The 21397-nt window shown below is 37.7% G+C and overlaps 1 protein-coding gene across 4 annotated transcripts in view; it reads right to left on the bottom strand.

Annotated features, from left to right (window-relative positions):
- nphp4 (nephronophthisis 4) overlaps window positions 1–21397 on the bottom strand; it is a 151896-nt gene that overhangs the window by 73084 nt on the left and 57415 nt on the right. For all 4 annotated transcript variants that reach the window (XR_013800428.1, XR_013800429.1, XM_079637271.1 and 1 more), the window contains exons 7-8: window positions 17517–17710; window positions 13107–13221 (exon numbers count right to left, since the gene is read on the bottom strand). Coding sequence is in view for 2 of the 4 variants with exons in the window: in XM_079637271.1 (XP_079493397.1) it covers window positions 13107–13221; window positions 17517–17710 (309 nt within the window). In the remaining 2 variants the exon portion in view is untranslated. The remainder of the gene's footprint in view (window positions 1–13106; window positions 13222–17516; window positions 17711–21397) is intronic.

Raw genomic sequence — 21397 nt, 5'->3', positions numbered from 1 at the left:
GGGTGAATTTTATTTCAAGTCAACTTCAAAACTACAGAAGGTGGAATGCAATGCAGAGTGTGGTAGTTCAGAGCAATCAAAGACAGCAATATGAATATGGCCTCAATCTTAATAAGATTCAGGAGGTTTTCAAACCTATTTGCATATAACTTAAGTTATAACTTAAGAGACCCATGAGATGAAAAATCAAGAATAAATTACAATCAATCAATCAAACGATTATCATATATAAAGCAATAGAGCTGAAGCTGTGGACTTTGAAAAGCACAGTGATGAAACCCTCACAACTCTAGCAGTAAAACAAAGAGGTATTGCACATGATTTCAACACTGCTCAGAACAAACCCTATGAACACAAGCCGTCATAAGTAACCATTTAAAATGGCAGAAAACTCAAATGTGCCCAGACAGTAACAAAGGAATGACATGGCACCCAAGTCAGCAATGATCATAAAACAGCATAATGTCCTTTACCCTCAGCTTCCACACAATAAATCAAAGCAGGGCAGAGTCACAGCCAGCTCTGAGAACACATTGATAACTGGTGGTTTTGGTAACAAGCTGAGCTATTAAAGTGCCTGGTGGTGGTGAGGTTGGAGCGAGGCTCTGGACAGGGGTGCAAGGCTGCCGTGAGCTGCAGCCCAGCGTGAAGAACTGTCAGCGGGTGTGCGCTATGCTACATTGGGCCTGCCAACAGGACTGATGGGAAGGGGGTGAAAAGGCGGAATAGTAATGAAGTATCCATCCTTAAGTCCAGTCGTGTAGCAAAACTTCAGTCAGAACTGTGCTGCAAACACACAAAAACCTGCTTTAAAGCAGCTGAATAAAACATCCAAGCAGAATCTACAGTAGAATTGTTCTGAAGTTCAAACCTTATCAATGCTATACAAAAAGCTGAGGATTCCAGAAAACTATTTCATAATAGATGCATTCTGGTGCAAATTAGAGTAGCATGGGAGTCCTAATTTGGCAAATGAAACAAATTGATAGGGAAAATGTTTTAACATGCATTTATAAAGTTGGCTAATCAGCATCGTCAGAAAGTCATTTTCCAGCAGCTCAAGAGTGATTAGTCACATGACATTTACAGCTTGTGTGATTGGCCTTAAAAAACGTCCTGAGCAACTGCCATTGATTCACCAAGTAATGGACACCATGGATCCAACCGAATACCTGAAAGTCTCCAAATGAGCATGTCATGCCATTTAATTTGTCTTAATAAACACAAAATCAGTTGAATGAAAGACGCCAATGAAACCTTAGAAGATTTCATGTCTGAATATTTTAGAATTTTGCAAGATACATATGAAGCCGTTGCTACGTCATTTTAAACAATGTAGCAGAGAGCCTCTAAAAGACAGAGCAAAGCTTCAAAGCGAAATCGAATCAAAGCAACCGCAGATGAGATTAACTGTAGCACATAACTAACAGGAATTCCACATCAAAGTCACGACATCACTGCTCTGTCTGGAGAACATAGATGTTAAAGTGAATTTAAAGAGCAAACTAGCAAAACTTTGCCACACAAGAATACAATTATAAGAAATAGGAAATTGCCAGAGGCAGATAATTTATAAGCTCTTGTTTATAAGCATACTGAAGAATTAGAAAGTAGACAGAAACTGTACACAGAGTGAATTAAGACCGAATTCATCATTAGAAACTGATTAAATCCTCACAAGAATGCATAAACCAATCAAGGTGAAAGATCAAACGTCTTTTACAGATGGCTACCGGCGATTTCACAGCCATCAGACAGATGAATATCCATAATTCATAAAACAGGACATCAGAGACGCAATGGAAGATTACAGAAATCCAAAACTAATAATACCATCGAGATCCACAGAGCCCGGAGTGCGGAGAAGAAACCAGAACGATTATGTCAAGGCAGATTGAATTACAAAAAAAGCAAAACAACTACACACACAATTAGGTCTGACAAATCAATCAGTCCTCCTCACTTTTTCATCTACTTTCTCTCTCAGAAATAACACTTAAATCCCAAAGTCAATACGAATATACAGTGTTAACTGTTGTAGTCAGGAAACTCGACGGCAGAGACAGCAGCATACTGATGAATGAAATGCTGTTCTCAGACATTTGGCTGGCGTATTCCTGAGGGACGGCTCAGCCATGTGGCGGGCGGCAGGGACAAGGCGATGCATTGTTGGCTCACAGCGCCGTCATGGCGAGAAGCTGATGCCAGGCCTTCCCTGCACATGCTGTGTCGAGTCTTTAGCTCAGCACACTCTCGGATCACTAACGCAGAACTGTCTAGTGTCTTTGTTTAAAAACTCTCAGAAGGAACAGAGATGAATGTGTCATATGTTCTTACCAGGGGGCCATGTCAGAAAGGAGCAGTTTTTGATTGGCTCAGATTTGATGAGCCAATGTTACACCTTAATAAATGCTGATCAGTTGATTTCTGATTTATACACTGCCGCTAAACGCTGTCCACTTCTTAAGTAGTGACAGAATTTTCATTAAACAATAAAGTGTGTGCAGAATTGGAATGAACAACTTGTTGTTCATGAAGTGACCTTTTTGGAACTCTGACAGCTCATCAGAAGAGTGGTACTGTGTGTCTTGACTTGTCTGCTAACAATTGCCAGGGGTAAATAAGTCTCTCTTTACATTTCCTTCATCAAAAATAGTTGAAATCAAACAGATTTTTGATTACATTCATGCTTTGTTCACTGAAATCAAAATGAGTATAAATTTCGGGTGACTCCTGTATTCATTACACATGAAAGTTAATGAATGGGTGCCACTCCTGAATTTAAATGCGGTTGGTTGTCCATTCCGAAACTTTGCAAGGTGTACGTGGCATATTTTAAAGCTGTTTTCCGACTAAGTTTGATTGTTTTGTTCAAATAGAGTCTGCAAATTACACTACCATTCAGAAATTTGGGGTCAGTGAGAAATGAATACTTTTATTCAACAAGAATGCAATAAATTGATTCAATATGATAGAACACGCCTTAGTGAGCATTAGTTCTGAGGAATGCCTTCATGCACCTAAAGTTTGAATGATGAATAAATATAATGTCATATATTATGTGTATTATACTGTATGCGATCTCAATTTACGAAAAAAGGCTGAATTCAGACCCTCTCTATCCCTGTTATTGTGGAATACTGCCCAATGTGAGATTTTTCTCACTCTGCATCCAATAAATGAAGAGTGAAGTATCAAACTCTGCAGCTGAAAGACCTCAAATTAGTCCAGAGAGAGGTACTGTTGTAAAAGAAAAGAGAGGGAGGGAGGGAAGGTAAAGAATGAGAAGGAAGGTTATCGACAGAACCAAATGGAAGTGGAAAAACTTGGTGGGACATTCTTAGTAGGAAGACCACCAGAGAAGATAGAGGTAGCTATACAGTATTTAGCTCTGTGGTTCTCAACAGGTGAGTCACAATCTTAAAATATTCGCTTCTGAAAAACAATGTTCAATCAAAATCCAACTAGAAAGTAAATATGCATAATTTGGGGAGTAAAATATATCGTATATAATATAGATTTCACAAGTATATAATAAAACAATTCCCATAGCATCCAATCATATAAATAATACACAATACACAATATGCTCTAAAAGTTTGGGAAATTATCGGAAATTTTTTTTTTAAAGAAATTGACACTTTTATTCAGCAAGGACGCATTAATAAATATATCAACCGTGATATGTGACTTTTACATTGATACAAAAGTTATATTTCAAATAAATGCTGTTCTTTTAAACGGTCTATACAAAGCTGAAAATTTAGCTTTGCAATCACAGGAATAAACTACATTTTAAAACATTAATATACAAAACAATTATTTTAAATTAAAATAATATTTCACAATATAACAATTTTTACTGCATTTTTGCTCACATAAGTACAACCTTTGTGAGCATAAGAGACTTAAAATCTTACTGACCCCAAACAGCAGTGTACTGAGCATGTACAGGATGACATTAATATTTTAATATATTATTATGATTATTGTAATATTACAATTTCAATATTTGATTTTCATGACATTTTGTTCACCTTTAAATAATTCGGATACCATGTTGGGTTGCCAGTTTATATCCAATTGATAAAGTCCTGAAGCAAAACCACTTGAGAACCTCTGCTTCAGCTTACCTCGATTTACCTTTTGCCTCAGAGCACTTCCCAAGAGAACCTTGTTCATACTCCTACACACACTTAGAAGTCTGTGATGGGATCAATGCAGGCAGATGCACAGGAGAGGTCTGAAAAGTGAGGCTCAATGTGACAGGGTGAACTCCCAGTAGGCTGGCCAGGAGATTTATGAACTTCTCAGTGGGAAAAATTGACATTCATACTAATTAGTCGACCATTGTTTCTCCTGTCCCCGCTCTCCCATGCAAACCCCTGGAGCGAAGGCATCAGACCCCGGCATAGACTGACCTCTCTGTACTGCTAAATATAGATGTACAATGGCGCAAACACAGGCTCTCTTACTGTGTGATGTTTGATTAACATTTAATTAACATTTGTGTGACATTTCCGACAGAATGGGACAAATACAAATAAAGGAAAAATGTATAAATATGAATTATTGCTCAGCAATCGTCTTTTTATCGCACGACTGAGGGAGTGCAGCCAGACAGCCTGTAGGACATCAGGCCTTAATGAGGAACTGAATGAACATGGTACACAGAAAAAACAAGAGGGAGACAGAGAGTTTTTAAAAAGCTCATAAAAAAAACAAAGCGCATGACTTGATCCCAATTAAAACAACATCGGCAACCCTTTAAAAAAGCAGAAATGCTGTTTGTTTTTGTTTTGCCACAGATGTGAAGGAGCATGCTTAAATCTAAGCCATTATGGTTATGCAACTGCTCAACACCATTCCATAATTTATACGCCATGTGAGCAGCAAGTTAACTACAATTTTTCTCAACACAAAATTTAGGGTTAATAGAGCTTCACCAAGCTATTTGACTCAAGAGTTGTAGGCCACACTCACTAACAGGAAAAGTATCTTCTTAGGTGAAACATGGAGGTTGAAATTTAATCAGCAAGGTTCAGCTGCAAAAATAAATCATGCTACTTACCAAAGCATGTAGCAGTGCTGTTGTAAAAGAGCTGAATATAGTGGTAAATCAATTGTAGAGGCTCCATCGATTTCTGCTCCAGTAGTTTCAATGCTCTTAGAGTGTAGGTTAAGCTCTTAATCTAGAATTGTGTGATATGGAACATTAACTTACCCACAGCAAGGGTTCAAGGTTTGAATGGTTAGAATGCTCCAGACAGCCCCTGCTGGTAGATGCAATAACTACACCATTTTGAGGGCCATTCAAAAGTAGCTGTCTGGTATTGGTTTAATTTTTAATTTAAACAAAATAAAAATGTATAATAAAAACAATTTATAATAGAAAAACATCTACCAACAATGTTTTGTTTTTTTTCAAATGTTTTGATTGCTTCCACATCAAAAAATATACACAACAGTACAAGAAAGGGCCACAAGATGGGGGTTAACCACGTGAAACGCTGCCCACAAGGCTATCGGCTCTGACAACCAAAAATATTTTTAGATGCGGTTAAAGAAAGAAAGTCACCTGACAATGCCTAAAGTTATGTGACTGAATAATTCGCTCAGAGAAGAAAATGTGCTCGGCTCAAAAAGAATTGAATAATTCGCTCAGAGAAGAAAATGTGCTCGGCTCAAAAAGAATTGTGTTCATAAGCAAATATGTCAGATTTCAATCTGCATACTTCCAAGAGGTCCTGTGCCAGGCAAGCAACTTCCACTGAAATGCTAACGAATAGTTTTCTCCAGGTGTCATAGACTTCTTTGTTTGAAAATGTGTTCAATATGTATCGATATGAATTCTCAGATGCTGTCAAAGAGCTGTTCTTTTGAATTGTTCTTGCGTCCGCCTCCTGCCTGTGTTACAACCCACATGGTCATTGTGGTCTATTTGATTTTGAAGTGCTTTGTTCAGTTATGTGCTCTTTTTCAGAGCTAATTAAAAAAAATTAAAACTCAGTCTGAACGTCCTCCACCACGGCGCTCCACTGCTAATAAAATGGTGTGAAATGGCTGTCAAATCTGAAATGGGTCATTATCCCTGCAAAACTCTCCAGGTGTGCTCACGGCCCAATTCCAGTTGGTCTTCATGCTGTATAGTGAAGATTCCAGTGAATCTAATCTGACTAAGCACTTCACACTTCCTCCATTGTTCTTTTGGAGAGTCTTTTGCAAATGCCAGTGAGGTTAAAGGGATAGTTCAGCCGTTTACTCGGCCTTATGTTGTTTCAAACCCACATGCTGTTATGTTTCCAAGGAACATTAAAAGAGAGATTGTTCACAAGCTCTTGTTCACGCAAAAAAAAACACCCACAAAATTAGTTCAAATGAATGTGTGGTATATTCGTCTTCTGAAGCCATACAATAGCTTTGTGTGAGGAACAGGTCAATGTTTTAAAGATTATACCCAAGATTTTCATGCTTGAATATTAAAAAGAAAAACATACATTTTCACATATTTTACATTATTGCAGCACCTCTCTTTTCAGTCTGTCAGTAACGCTCGGTTTAGTTCCTGTCTTGATGAAGCCAGTCCTTCCGAAAAGCGTAATGTGCTCTGATTGGTCAGCTGGAGCAGTGTGTCAACCGCTTACAGCAAGTTTCAAAACACTACTAACGGAACTCAACCAGGTCCCTTTATTTTGCATATGCCTTAGGCAAGAAGAATTTAAATGAGGAATATTTTGATGTGTACATTCCTAAAAAGAAAACTCAAGACTACAATAGAGGCCTTTAAGGGAGTTCAGAAACAGTGCTTACTGATATAGAGAATAACTCCTTTTGGAGTGGACTTTGTGCTTTGTAACTTTGCAGACCATTTTCAAGCTCAAACAGCAACATTACACACTAAAGAAAGTTGAAATTGTTAAAAAAAAAGAAAAGAAAAAAAAAGCATAATAGGCCCTCTTTAAATCATAATTCACCAACAATCGTGTCATCTGTTACAGATCACCAGATAGGATGTGGCATCATTACTCACTCAGGACTGCAGCCTAAACCATTACTGTGTCCGTGAGCGTGGCAAGACTTGTTGCCATTGCATTCGCTACTACAAATCACAATTATGTGACCGGCTCTGCTCAACCTTCCTCCAGGCCTCAGAGGAGAAGCCCCTTTTCACGCCAGCATCAGTGTCTTCGCATGAAAGCTGCTGTAACACAAATTATCTACTGGCCGCGGGACAGGAGTGGGAAAGTCTCAGTCTCTGGCTCATTCTCCATTATCCATGAGTCACAGATAGCGGTGGACCGGCAACAAAACCCCACATCGCCCGGAAGCTGGTCTGTCCCTCAGCATCACGCAACACGTTATTACATTAGCACGGCTTAACTGACAGAGGCTGATCCATAACGTTAAAAAAACAGCATTTCAGGCCGAGAACGGGTCTTGTTCAGGCTGCCTCGTCGGAAAATTGGTGTTGACAGACAAGCATTAGGAGCTATCTGTGCAGGGGATCAGTTGTCAGCCTTGTACAGCTACAACTCAAGCGGAGAACGACAGACAGAGCAAAAGAAAAAATAGAGAGCAGAATTTAAGAATTTATGGTAATGACAAAAGCCTGTGCTGAGGCTGTCACAATTACTAAATGATCGCCTGACCGTGGTATTTGAGATAACGGCAATCATTGTGCACATTCAATTCCCATAAATAACATATATAATAAGAGAATATAGAAATGCAATAAACTGTATTTAAGCAATCCAAAACACAGACTTAGATCAAACAATTCTCATAGCACATCTTCAGTATAAATAAATAAATACAATTAAATAAATCAAATTAACCCTAAATAATCCCTAAAATAAAATGTTGACAACATTAAGGGTTTTATTTATTTATTAATAATATTTAAATAAATAAATAAATGTTAATATTTGACAATACCATAAAGATATTTTTATTATTTATTTATTTGTGTTAATGTTATATGTTATGCATAATATAATATAATATATTATAATATAATATAATATAATATAATATAATATAATATAATATAATATAATATAATATAATATAATATAATATAATATAATGGTTGACTGGGTTCCATAAAATGTATCCTAAAATTAAATATTGAAAAAGTTTGTTTTTTACTTTCATACTTGAAATTAACAAATGTCAAAACATGATAAATATGTCACAACTGAATAAAATAAAATAAACACAATTATTTAATCATCATTCAAAAATGTCATGATTGTGACAGCCCAAGCCTGCACTATATGAAATTACCACCTCTGGTGTCAATCAGCTGATGATCTTGATGAGGTTTCTAGATGGGAATTTTATATGTGGTTTAATAAAGCACAAAATGTGATCAGAGTAATGCAGAATGCAGACGTTTTTAGGTCAGAGTTTTTGGTGATTGTGATTCTCTGTGCTTAAGATTTAGTACTACAAGTCTCTTTGTGCTGAGTCAAACCTGATCATGCCAAGTGAGCAGTTCATATTTCTCTCTCTCTCTCTCTCTCTCTCTCTCTGTGTGTGTGTGTAATTTTTTTCTATCCTGGTGGGGAGTTCAACCTGAATGCACACGTACTCATGGGGACTCGCGTCACTCGTGTCACTGTCACTTGTTTCCTGCATGAGGGAACAAACTTATAAATCATACAGAATGAGTTTTTCTGAAAATGTAAAAATCCAGAAAGTTTTCTGTGATGGGTAGGTTTAGGGGCAGGATTAGTGTAAGAGGATAGAATATACAGTTTGTACAGTATAAAAACCATTACGCGTATGGAGATTCCCCACAAAGATAGCAAACCAGTGTGTGTGTGTGTGTGTGTGTGTGTGTGTGTGTGTGTGTCAGTCTCTCCCAAACATTACACTAAAGTCTCTCAGTAGAGAACTATGCTACATGTTAACACTGTTTTAGCATTTGATTCACTAAAGGAATTACACAGATAAAACAGCACAAATACAGATTTTAAAAAATCTGTTCCGAATGTAATTTGCACAGTGCAATAATGCAATTCCGCACTTTGCAGACTGGTTTTGAGTGCTAGTGTGTGAAGGATGCCACACACTGCCATGTATCTTCTGCAAAGATAACAGTGACAATAACTTCATTTAAATGCTCAAGGCGCAGTGCATTTTCAGCACATTCTGTGCCTGTTTATAATGCTGTGGGAGGTTCAGGGTTTTGAAATACCCATGCACAACTGTGAATTTGGCCCTCAGTCTCTCAGTTTCCCAGAGCTGCTTGCGTTTATATCCCTCTCACATACACATTCCAACTTTCCTTTTCTACTTGCCAAAGTATCTTTCTCACATGAAGGAAGGAGTCAAAGAACTTAAGCCTGTCAGCCAAAGTTTTGGAGTTCTAGGAAACATCCTTTGAAAGTGTGGTACTGGAGTCTGTTTTGTGTTCGATTTGCTAATTACTCGCTGACTTCATGTTCCTCCATTCAGCAAATCTATCAGACCATATTACAAGAGCAATCGGACAGAGATGAGGAGCAGTAAATAGCGGTCCACACAGTTTGAGGGCAACACTATGTACAGCCAGCTCTCTCTTTCACAGCCTGTTTATGAGTTACACAGCTCCACCTACTGGTGAAACAGTAAATGCAGGACATATCATGTCTTGTGATTTCAGGAGCAAGGAAAAAAGTAAACACCATTGAGGCCATCATGATCAATTATAAACCGATTAATAGGGAACTACAGTGCACCCATGCAGAAAAGTAGCACACCTGTAGATAACAGAAGAAGGAGAGAGAGCACTATAATGTGTATGGTTGTTTTATGGTTATTGTCATTAATAAACATTATTTTACATTGAGGGCAAATTCAAATCAATTATAAATGATTTAGAAGCTCTAAACTAATTTAACTTACATGCTTTAAAAACGCCTAAATAATATACTGTACAGTATATAAATAATTCAAATGTATGAACACCTGATAAGACCATGTCTAGAGTATGCAAATGTTCTGTTAGTTGGTTACACAAGAAAGCAAGCAGCTTTATTGAAATGCATACAGAAGAAAGCACAATTAATTATTGAGAGATCTCCAGACACATCCGTACATCTACTGATCTGCAAGCTCGGACAGAGCAAGCCACCATCAAATTAATACAAGAGATGGCTCAAAATGATCATCCACTTCACTATCTTTTTCCACCAACTTGGGGTTGAAAAAACTGGTCGGTTTCTTAGGAGGCAAAGTAATATGACATCAATCAAAGCAAGGTCAAAAAAATATGCTAGTTTTACCATTCCTTTTGGTGTAAGATGGTTTAATGAAAAATAAGGAGGACATTTATTTTTGCATTGTACTTTTGAGCATATTTCATTTTTATATATGAGTGTATGTATGTGTATATGTATACAGTATATATGTGTATGTAGATAGATTGTAGTCTGTAGATGCCTAGTTTCATGACAGAACTAGGCATATATATATATATATATATATATATATATATATATATATATATATATATATATATATATACACTGTATGCCTACTTCTGTCATGAAACTAGGCATCTACAGACTACAATCTATCTACATACACATATATATAACACGTTATTATGTTATGTTATATGTTATGTTAATACGTTATATTATGTTATGTGTTATGTCTAAGCTCGACTAATGAAAATGCTATTTTGCAATTTTCTTATTATATAGAGCTTTTTGATTCATGAACTACACTATCAATTTGAGGTTAGGGGAGCGAAGGTCACGGTCAGTTTACAAAAATATGTTCATAGGTAGCAACTGACCAATCAGAATCAAGTATTTCCAGAAAGTTGTGTAATAATTACAAACAATCTAGGACACACCGGCAGCGAGAAAAGTCTGTGTTCTCAACCCATTAACTGTTAAAATGTAAAGAAAAATCTCTCTCTCTCTCTCTCTAACGCCGCTGCAAGGCAGGTCATTCTATCTTCAGGAGGTCGAGTCTCGTCCCACCTTTATTAGTCACTATGATGACTTTCCAGACACCTTCCTTCAACACGCTCTATAAATACACCTATAACGCAATTACTCCATCCCTCTCTGTCTGTCTCCCTCTCTCTCCCTGTCTGTCTCCCCTCTCTTGCTCACACACGTCATTAGAAATTTACACACACACTCAAATTTCCTTTTTTAACCTCAAACTCAGCACAGTTTGTGACTGCAGTTTGTGTGAGGCGATACTTGTCCAACACTTCTGCCTGTCTCTTCAACCAGAAGCCTTGACAGCTCGAGAAATTCTCGGTTTCCAAAAAAGCTTCGCACTTGCATATAATTGCTTGAAAATTTCATCTTCGTGAACAATTTGAAATGCCGAGGAGTTCTCGGTTCCAATTAAGCCAGCATTTTAAAAATGAGCAAGCATTAAGTTAGCATTTAGCAGGCCTACAGAACTGCATCTTGTTTTCTGACAGGCTTTAATTGGCGACTCTTTTAACCCTCGCAGGTGGAAAATTACATTGCCGGTCACGAAGAGCGTCCATCCCATAGAGCACTATGGTGATTCCACCCACACGTGTAATTGGCGGAATATCTCTTGTGACTTAACTGTAGAGACAAGTGTTTTTAAAAACCTTCTGTGTTGCCTGGCAGAGAAAAACAAGCACCCTGGAGACGTATTGGGTTTTCAGACAACTGTGTGTGTGTGTTCTGGGACTGTTCTAGATAGACTAAAGAGGCACATTTGTGTCATTTCATTAGAGGGGGCTAATCCTGCGGGTGTTAAGATTGAACCAGAGCCCTGAGCAAAGAAACGGGAGGATGGGGGTCCGGGCGGATGCATAAAGCCTGATTGGATTGCTTCTGTGCTTGCTGCCTGGAACCTGAGATCCCCCCCCCCCCCCCCCCCCCAATATGCTTATTTACTGAGGCTGTCTGGTCAAGGATGGCTGTTTAATTTCCTCAGGGAGAGGCAAAGAGAGACATGGCAATACTCGAGAGAGGAATGAGATAAGGGAGGGAAAAAGTGAAAGTGAGAGCGTGACAGTGAGAGTTATCTCTTAGATCCATTCTCAATTAGAAAGAGCTGTAAACAGAAAAGGCAAACTCGCCTCTATCCCTACAAACTCAGAGTTACAGTAGTTGAGTCTTGTCACAGAAGTTCACTGGACTCCACTTGACTAGAAGTCTCAAACTTATTGAACTACTCTATATAACGGCAAAGACGTAAAGCAGAGGTTTTGATGCAATAACGCGGTCACTGACTGCAAATTTTGAATTGTGTGTTTATGCTTAATGTTTGAGACTATCATTTGTAAAAGGCACATCTAAAATGCTGAATATGACATTTTCAATATGGTGGTGGCACAGGTGTTGCAATTATCCTTTATTTTTACAGTATTTTTGATCAAATAAATGTAGCCTTGTTGAGCATAAGTGCCCAAAATGTATGTATACGTTATATGTAGTATGTCTTTGTGTCACCAAAAATGGCTACATCTATTCAGCAAAATCACAATCCCTTTCCTCTCAAGTACACAACCAGAGGAGCAACACAAACCGACCAATAACAACAAACGTCCTGACCTCACAACAACTTACATCATATAAACAGCCTGAAAAGATACATTTCCATTTAATATTATGATGAACGTGCATGAACATGGAAATAATGATGATTATGTTCATAATGTGTAATACACAGGCATCTCAGGACTCAGTAGTGCAGTTTCTCTGAGGTAGGTCAGGAAATAAAAATTACATTATGGTGTGCTTGACTGATGCAATACCATCCCAAAAATCCCGGCCGAAATTTTCAGACATATCAAGGTCAGGGCCAGGGGTCTCAAAAAACAATACAGTTTATTTCAGATCAATTTGGGGAAACTTCCTCCCACACATTCCAACAGCTGTTAGTGATGCTGTTCCTGCAGACTTCAGGTAAACAAGTAAACAGTCTGGTAATTCCAAAATATTTTTAGAACTGTTTCATAAGCAAAACTCCTAAAATGTCTAGATTGAAAGAAAAAAAAGAAAAAAAATAGTGAAAGTGCCATTAAATATGCGATTCATACTCGTATCATGTTCACCTGATTGAAGTTGAGAACGAAATTTTGAAAGGCACATTGTTAGCATATGACTCACCTGCCCATCTCCAACCAGTGGACAAGAGAAAACATACTGGAGCTGGAAGACGATGCTGAAAACCACGTCCCTCATCATCTTCAGCTCCACACTGCCACGAAGAGACAGTCCGTCACTGCAGGAGGGAGAAAGCAGAGTTTGAGATCATGGAAATATCAGAGCTCGGCATGGAATCTTGTGTAATGAACCTACACACCCACACTGACCCAGAAACACAACTAGTCAAGTGACATTCATTAACACAGGTGTCTCAGTTCACTGTTTTATGAGTTGGGAAAGCACAGCATCACATTGCTGAATCTAAAGACTATTATAGATTAAGCAGACTATTTCTTTATAAGGCTATAAAGAAATGAAAACTTTTATTGGGCAAGAGCACATTAAATTTAAAAAGTGACAGCAAAAAATTGTATAATACTAAAAAAATTAAAATTTCAAATATTTCAAATAAATGCTGTTCTTTTGAACATTACAGTTTCCACAAAAATATTAGACTGGAAAAATGGCTGCTGAAATATTTTATTACAATAGAAAACAGCTATTTTAAATTGTAATAATATTAAAATTCTACATTAGAGACTTCTTTCAAAAACATAAAAAACCGACAACCCAAAATGTTTGAATGGTAGTGAATGTAATTATAGAAATTTTAGAAATTCAAATTCTAGGTAGAAAACAGCTATGGCATATTAATTTGACTAATGGGGTTTAGAAGCTCATACAGAGGTAAAAGAGAAAGAACAACAATTTAGCAGGAACTGAACGAATTTTGAGCTAAAAGAAAAAAAAAAGTTTGTTCTATGTCCTGAGTTTAACCCAGAGGAAAAATGTATTGCTCAAGGGTTGCTTTCCCTAAGCTCAGGAAACTTAATTGTGATTCTCATATACTGTATCTCTCATTTTAGTATCAACAACATTTCAGATGTTTCTCCTAAAATTCCTTAGGAGAAATAAAAGTAGGCACAATTGAGACATGAGAAAGTTCTGAGAGAAAGTCCTAAATGAGAATGGGCTGTGAGAAACATGGGAGATGTCTTTATTGCCTTACAAAGGTTGTTCTTTTTTATTATTATTGTTATTTTTTATGACATTAGGGGTTTTCACCTTTTATGGACAGGACAGTAGGAGGAGAGACAGGAGACAGGAAACAATGAAAAAGGCGAGAAAGGAACAGGAACAGGAGCAGGTCCCTTTAGCTGGGGCTCGAACTCGAGGCTGTCTAAGGTGCAGTTGTGTCTTGATGTCGATGTGCTGCCCACAAGGCTTTGGCCTCTGACAGGGGTTTCTCTAAGCTCAAGATACGAGATTAAAAATTAATTGAGTCTCCTGCTTTTCTCACACGTCTCACACATTTTAGAAGAGATCTCAACAATGTCTAACACACTGGCTCAGATATTTCTCCTAAATGAAAGACTCATATTTGTCTCCTTCTAAGTTTCACTATAGAGACAGCACTATAAATTTTAGAAGAGACAAATGTGTCGTCTAAACTTTATAGGAGACCGTTGTTAGAGTGTTAGAGTTTTTGTCTCATGAGATAAGTGTGAGAAGCAGGAGACTCAATTTGATGTTAAAGTAACCTAATTTTTGTCTAGGAGAAACATTTGAGATGCTAAAGAGATCTAATTTTTTATTTTAATGCTTGTGCAACATGAGAATAAAACTATTAGGGCCCTATCTTACACCCGGCGCAATGCAGCGCCAAGTGCGACGCAAGTGTTTTTTGCTAGTTTCAGTCCGACAGTTATCATTTTCACGTCCTGCGCTACGTTGTTTAAATAGCAAATGCATTTGCGCCCATGGACGTTCTGGTCTGAAAACAAGGTATGTTCAGGCACATTGTTGACCAACTGAAACCTGGTCTAAAGTCAATGGCGCAATATACATTTTTTTGTTATTTAAAGAGCACGTTAGTAATGTGCGCCTATTGGCGGGTCCAAAATGCACGTACACTCTGCTTAAACAGGGACGCACAGCAGCACACAAACATGCCAAATATTTGCCTGGCGCGCCGACTATTTTTCCCGTCGTTAAACTAGCAAAAGTGAATTCGGACACGCCCTAAGTGAACTTGCGCCATGCGCTTTAGACCATGTGCTTAGATCGGTAAAATAGGGTCCTTAATGTTCAAATATTGCAAGTAGTTCAAATGGCCTATTTTATTTATTTATTTTTTGCTGCTATGACTGAATCTTTAGTCATCACATTAGTCTTTATAGTCTGATTCTGAATCTCAAAAAAGCCTTTAAAAATGATTGCAGCTTATTACATAAGCAGTTACAGGCTACAGAGATAACGTACACAGCATCTTAGATGAACCCACAGCACAGTACAAAAAAAATATTAAAATGTCAGAATGAGGTTAACATCACTTTTTCCATACAGGAAGACACACAAAAAAAGTGATGAAATTGAAAAGTTTGTTTCAGACAGCGTTACTACAAGGTGCAAACTGGAAGGTTGGCGTCAGATCGTTTGCATCATTCTTGACGGGTTTTCACACACTCGCTGCCGTCATCACAGCAGTGTTGTTGAAAACGTGCAGTAAAAGTTTTTAGTGCTAACGTCTCCATAATTACACCCAATTTCTCTCTCTTATAAAAGGGCAGAATGTGATGCTCCACTCTCTCAGACACCTAATTACCTCATTGGGTAATTATAGACCTCTTTCTCTCACCGCACACGAATGGTGCTAGTGACTTGTTCTGCGAGATCTCACATGGCAGTGACTCTGTGGGGGTGGGGGCTGGGGATTTTTTTGCAGCAGGAGAAGCAGATAGAGTAAAACAGACATCAACAATCAAACCCTCATTTCTCATTTGCGTTGTACTGCAACGGCTTATCAGCATTTTAATTAAACGAAGAGTGCAAATACGAGAAACCTTAATTTAGAAAGTAGAACTGTTTTTAATACTTCCTGCAAAAGATACTTTTAAAATATTTAACATCCAGAGAGAAAGTGTGTAAATCACCCTAAAAATCCATATTTGATAAGGACCGTGTTGAATAAGAGATGAACTGGGATGAAAACCAACGAGGTGAGGCGAGGACACAGGGATCTCTGCTTGGTAAGCACTAGGGAGGAGAACCAATGAGGGATTGAGAATTAAATGTATTGAAACAGGACCGATGGAGCATTAGACTGGAGGAGGCCATAGACAGACACTGGAGTTTTCTGACAATAGGCTGTTTATATTAAATAATAATTCAAAAATAAAAATACTGAGCTCATTTAAGCACCCTTATGTCGTTCCAGAACAGAAACGCTTGTGTTCTTAGGTGTAATACAAAGATATTTTGAAGAACCTCCAAGATGCTGTGTTTGAATGAAGTGGTATGAATAAAATAGCTTTATATGTGGAATAAATTAAAATAAATTAAAATGACATACAATGTCATTCATAATTTGAGAAAAATAAAGAAATTAATACTTTTTTTCAGCAAGGATGTATTAAATGGTTTTAAAATGACTGTAAAGACATGTATAATGTTACAAAACATTTCTATTTCAAATAAATCCTATTCAGCAAATAAATCCTGGGAAAATGTATCATGTTTGCACAAAAATATTGAGCATCTGTTTTCAACATTGATAATAATAAATGTTACTTGAGCACTAAATCAGCATATTAGAAATTATTTCTGACAGATCATGACATACTGAGAACTGGAGTAAAAGCTGCAAAAAAATAAAAATAATATTCTTTAGTTTACACTAATTTATTCATCGTTATTTTATTATTATTATTTTGATTGTGTGATCTACTAAATGCAGCCTTGGTGATGATGAGTGTTGATGTGTTAAGTTTGAAAATGTGCATGCGCAAATGAGATTTGAGAGAATTATAGAGCAGTTGGAGATTTTAAATATTTAATTAAATAAAAATATTATGATTTATTTGTTATATAAATTAAATGTATTTAAGTTAAATAGTATTAAATTATTTAAATACAAATATTCAGTTTGTTCCTCAAACAAAGCTATAGTATGACTTTAGAAAACTTGTATGTGATTTATGTCAGTTTCGAAGCCTGACAGCACCTGGGCACTGCTTGATTTCATTGTGTGAAGGAAAGCAGTGTGAATTTCCTTCAAAAGTTCTCTTCTTGTGTTCCTTTTAAAAAAGAAATCAATACAGAAACAACATGAAGGGTGAGCAAAATAATTTCTGAATTTCTGAGAGCATCCAGCACAAGCCGGGAGGACACCGATCAATCATTGATCTCTTTATAGACAGTAGTATGAGAATTATGACAGTTGTAGTTGAAAAACAGATCATTAAAGATCCACGATAGCTGGTAAAAAAGAATTTCAATAAATGTGGATGCAACTGGAAGTGAGGTCCATGGAAGTTTGGCAACATTTCTCAGAATTATGGGAAATTAGCGGACCAGATGGAATCTACCCACCTGAGTTTGTCTGTGGAGGTCTGCCTGAAGCCTCCGCCTGCGCTGGCTCCACGAGCCCTGGTTGCTCCGCTCGCTGTGACCTCACGTTCCAGCACCAACACATGAGGCTTCTCCACCCAACCCCAGCCGTTGTGGACCCCAACCAGCAGCCTGCGCTCCTGCACCACAACCGAGCGTCCCTCCGCACCCCTGTTCTGATCGGGAAAACACACACGTGATGGGAATTTAAAAGCCGTTCTGATCAGGAGACATTTATCCATAATTACAGGAACATGTGCTTGTGTACACAGACACGTGAGAGGAATTCCATGTATGTTCTGCCATAGAGAGGAGTCTGTCTGACAAGGTCTGTTAACATTTAATCCTCAGAGGAGGAATGGGAATGGAACGTGCGGATTGCTTTTGAAAGCTGCACAGTTCCGACGACTCTGTGCTGGAAAGTAAGAGGGGCATGTAAGCTCTATTGATCCGTTCTATCCTCGGGACTGAATCTGAATGGCATTTCTCTTGTAAGCAGAGAGTGTAGAACTTGCAGAGAGAAAATATGCAAAGAATAAAACGTACTGACTCAAAACAAAGACATTTTTTTTTTTTCAAAATTCTTTTTGTAAATATATGTTCTGATTCGCTGTTATTTTGTCCTTTTGTGTAGCATTTCACTTTTAGTGATCACAGACAAATTATTTGATGCTGGAATTTGATGATTCACCCCTAGTTTAGACACACTGTAAAGCCTAAACAAAACAGAACCGTATTTTAGATTGTGATTGGTACTGGGGACGCTTCTTTGAAACTGTAGCTACCCAAACAACACACTTCTTATCACTGAAAGCATTTAAATTACAATCAGGGCAGTGTTTCTTACTCCTGGTGCTAGGGGAACCCAGCACTGTTCATTTTGGATGTCACCCTTACAGTATATCTTCACTCTTGTACACCCAGTTTAATCTTAAAGCTCCTACTGATGCGCTTGTGTTAAATAGGGAGACATCTAAAATGTTCAGTGTTAAGATATTCCAAGATCACGATGGAAAACCACTGAAATAGGTGATCAAATTACAGTATGTCTCAGCATTAAACTTAAACAGATAAACAGATAATTGTATATTGCATATATAACTTACAAGTCAGTTACAGTTTATATAAAAGTGAAGAATAGCACTATTTAACTTTAAAAAACAATAAAAAAAAAATTTAATCTTGAATCTTTTTTTAACCAGTTTGTTTACATAAATTATGTGAACAGATTCTCTAGAATGAACAGTAATGCAGCTGTATATTTAAAAAAACAGTGATGCCAAAACAACAAACAATAATATAGCATTTTTATGCTAGGTGCTTTACTGGCATCTACGGATCTATGAAGAACCTTTAACATCCATGGAATTTTTCCATTGTACAAGAAAGGTTCTTTAGATCAGAGGTCCCCAACCCCCGGGTGGCGACCCAGTGCCGGGCCATGGAAGAGTTGCAACTCGGTCACAAGAACATTCAGGGAAAATTGTCTATATAGCTATGCGACTGTATTATTTATTGTGCTTTCCCCCTTTAAGAGACACTATCCACATTTACATAGGGGATGATTTCAGAAAACATTGATTCCACAATTACAAGTTTAGCTAATATTAACATGAGTGTGAAACAAGCATCGATGTCAGTGCATGAAGAGCATTATGACATCGGGCTGAAAAGTATGTTTCAGACATCCTCCCTTGCAGGCTTCTGGATTAAACACAAAGCTGGAATATACAGAGATAGTCAAGAAGGCTGTTAAATGTTTTCTGCACTGACAGCCATTAAAACAAAGTTACGGAGCGGACTGGACATTTGCAACACACTTCGAGTCACACTGTCACCCATCCCTCCTCGTTGGGATCGTATTATTGCAGGGAAACAAGACAAGGGCTCCGACTGATTGAGCGTTATGGGGAGTTGTAATGTTCATTTGAGTTTGTTATTGTATGCAGTTTATATGGAGATGTAATTTGACGATTTCATTACAAATATTCTGTTGGTCCACGAGAACATTTATAAAACTAAACTAGTGCTATAAAAAAGGTTTGAGACCCCTGCTTTAGATTATTAAAACGCTCTTCCCTCTTAAATAAATGGTGCTTTAAGAACAGTTCACCGAAAGGTTCTTTTCGAAACCTAAAATGGTTATTTTATGCATAGCTGAGAAAAACCCTTGACTTTTAATGTACATTGCTACTTGTTGGGAAAATTAGCTTGTAAAAAAAAAATGAGTTTTGAAAACAGCTGAACAACTAGCACACTACTGAAAAGTGTAAATAAGTTAGTAGTTTCAGTTAGTTTTCCCCCAGCACTGGAGTTACGGCTTCAAAACCGTCCTAGCAAAATCCAGAAAAGGTCAGATAGTTGTAACACAAGTTGTCAATGTCCCTTACAGTTACATTATAAACCATCACAGATACGTGCACCCCAGTCTCTGAAAACTGTCACCAGTATCTAAATATTGGGGATGCAACTCCAAGACCAGCAGCTGTCTTTGTAAGTCAGTGTCCAGGCATCAATTAAATGACAGCCTGCTGCCATTGTGTGGAGACTCTTGGCAGACAGCGGGTATATCGGCTCTGAGACGGTGTGGCAGCAGCAGTCAGATGTTATTAATTGCAGCATTACAGAGGATCTGTAAAAGAAGGTATGGGACTAACAGCTTTTCTCTCTCACTTCTCCTCAGGGTGAGAGTCGCATCTATCTGCTCAGGCCTCCCACTCACCGCTCCTCCAATTAGCATATCAATTGTGTGCAGTGTTTTATATGCAGGCCTACAAGAAGCAGTCCGCGCGTATCCCACTTTACGCCATGAATCACCCAGCTACTGCAGCGACCATCAGAGTACCTCTAAAATCTTTCCTTTAAGTGGATGTAATGCAGTTTTGTGCCGCGTTCATGGCTTAATAGGTTAGATCTGCGCATTTCCATGAGTCTGATGAGTTCTTGCCAGTGATATAGATGTGAATGATGACTTGAGAGGTACATTTCATTTGATATTTTAGTACGATAAATAAATTGAGACTAAATATCTTTCGGTAAAATGTCATCATTGTTTTAAACACAAAGCTAAACCCCCCAAAAAAGGGATAGTTTACCCAAAAATTGACATTCTGTCATCATTTACTCACCCTCATGTCGTTCCAAACATGTATGACTTTCTTTGTTCCGTAGAACACAAAAGGAGAAGTTTAGTGGAATGTTCATGCTGCTCTTCTGATTTGTAATATTATTTCACAATATTACTGTTTTTACTGTGTTTTTGATTAAATACATGCATGCAACCTTGATGTGCTTTCAAAAATATTTGAAAAAATCTTACCGACCCCAAACTTTTGAACAATAATGTACATTTAAATCACTAGCAAGAACCCAGAGGAGGAGGACATTCAGTAGTTTTGTGAGCTACCAGGGATGTAACAAAAATATTCAAGATACGATAAGGCACCAATACATACAATACGTACCAGACCAAACGATTGTTATGGAAAAGCCTATATTGATCAATGAATTTTCTGACTTGTTGGTGGTTGTGGCCCTGTGAGGTACAGTATAGCCGTTTTTGATGTCTTCTAAGGCTTACTTTTGGTCAACAGTCTCAAATCACCTGTGGGAGATATGACAAATCTGAGGTCCAATTATCTGGAAGAACACTGTGAATCGCTTTGGTGCAACAAGCCGAGAGAAATAGAGTACTCCAGGGACACTATATTCAGCAATTATTTATTTCAGCAATGGAAGAGGCTATGCCAGTTTTCACGAACAAAAGTGTTCTCAGTCGAGAGAGATAATTAAGTAATTAAATCACGTAGCGATGTGCCTGTTTTTAGCAAATACATGTAACACAAAGCCCTAAGGTGATGCAG

Source organism: Phoxinus phoxinus, assembly GCF_949152265.1.
Source record: "Phoxinus phoxinus genome assembly, chromosome: 15".
Taxonomy (NCBI): domain Eukaryota; kingdom Metazoa; phylum Chordata; class Actinopteri; order Cypriniformes; family Leuciscidae; genus Phoxinus; species Phoxinus phoxinus.
This window is presented reverse-complemented; position numbering and strand designations above follow the sequence as displayed.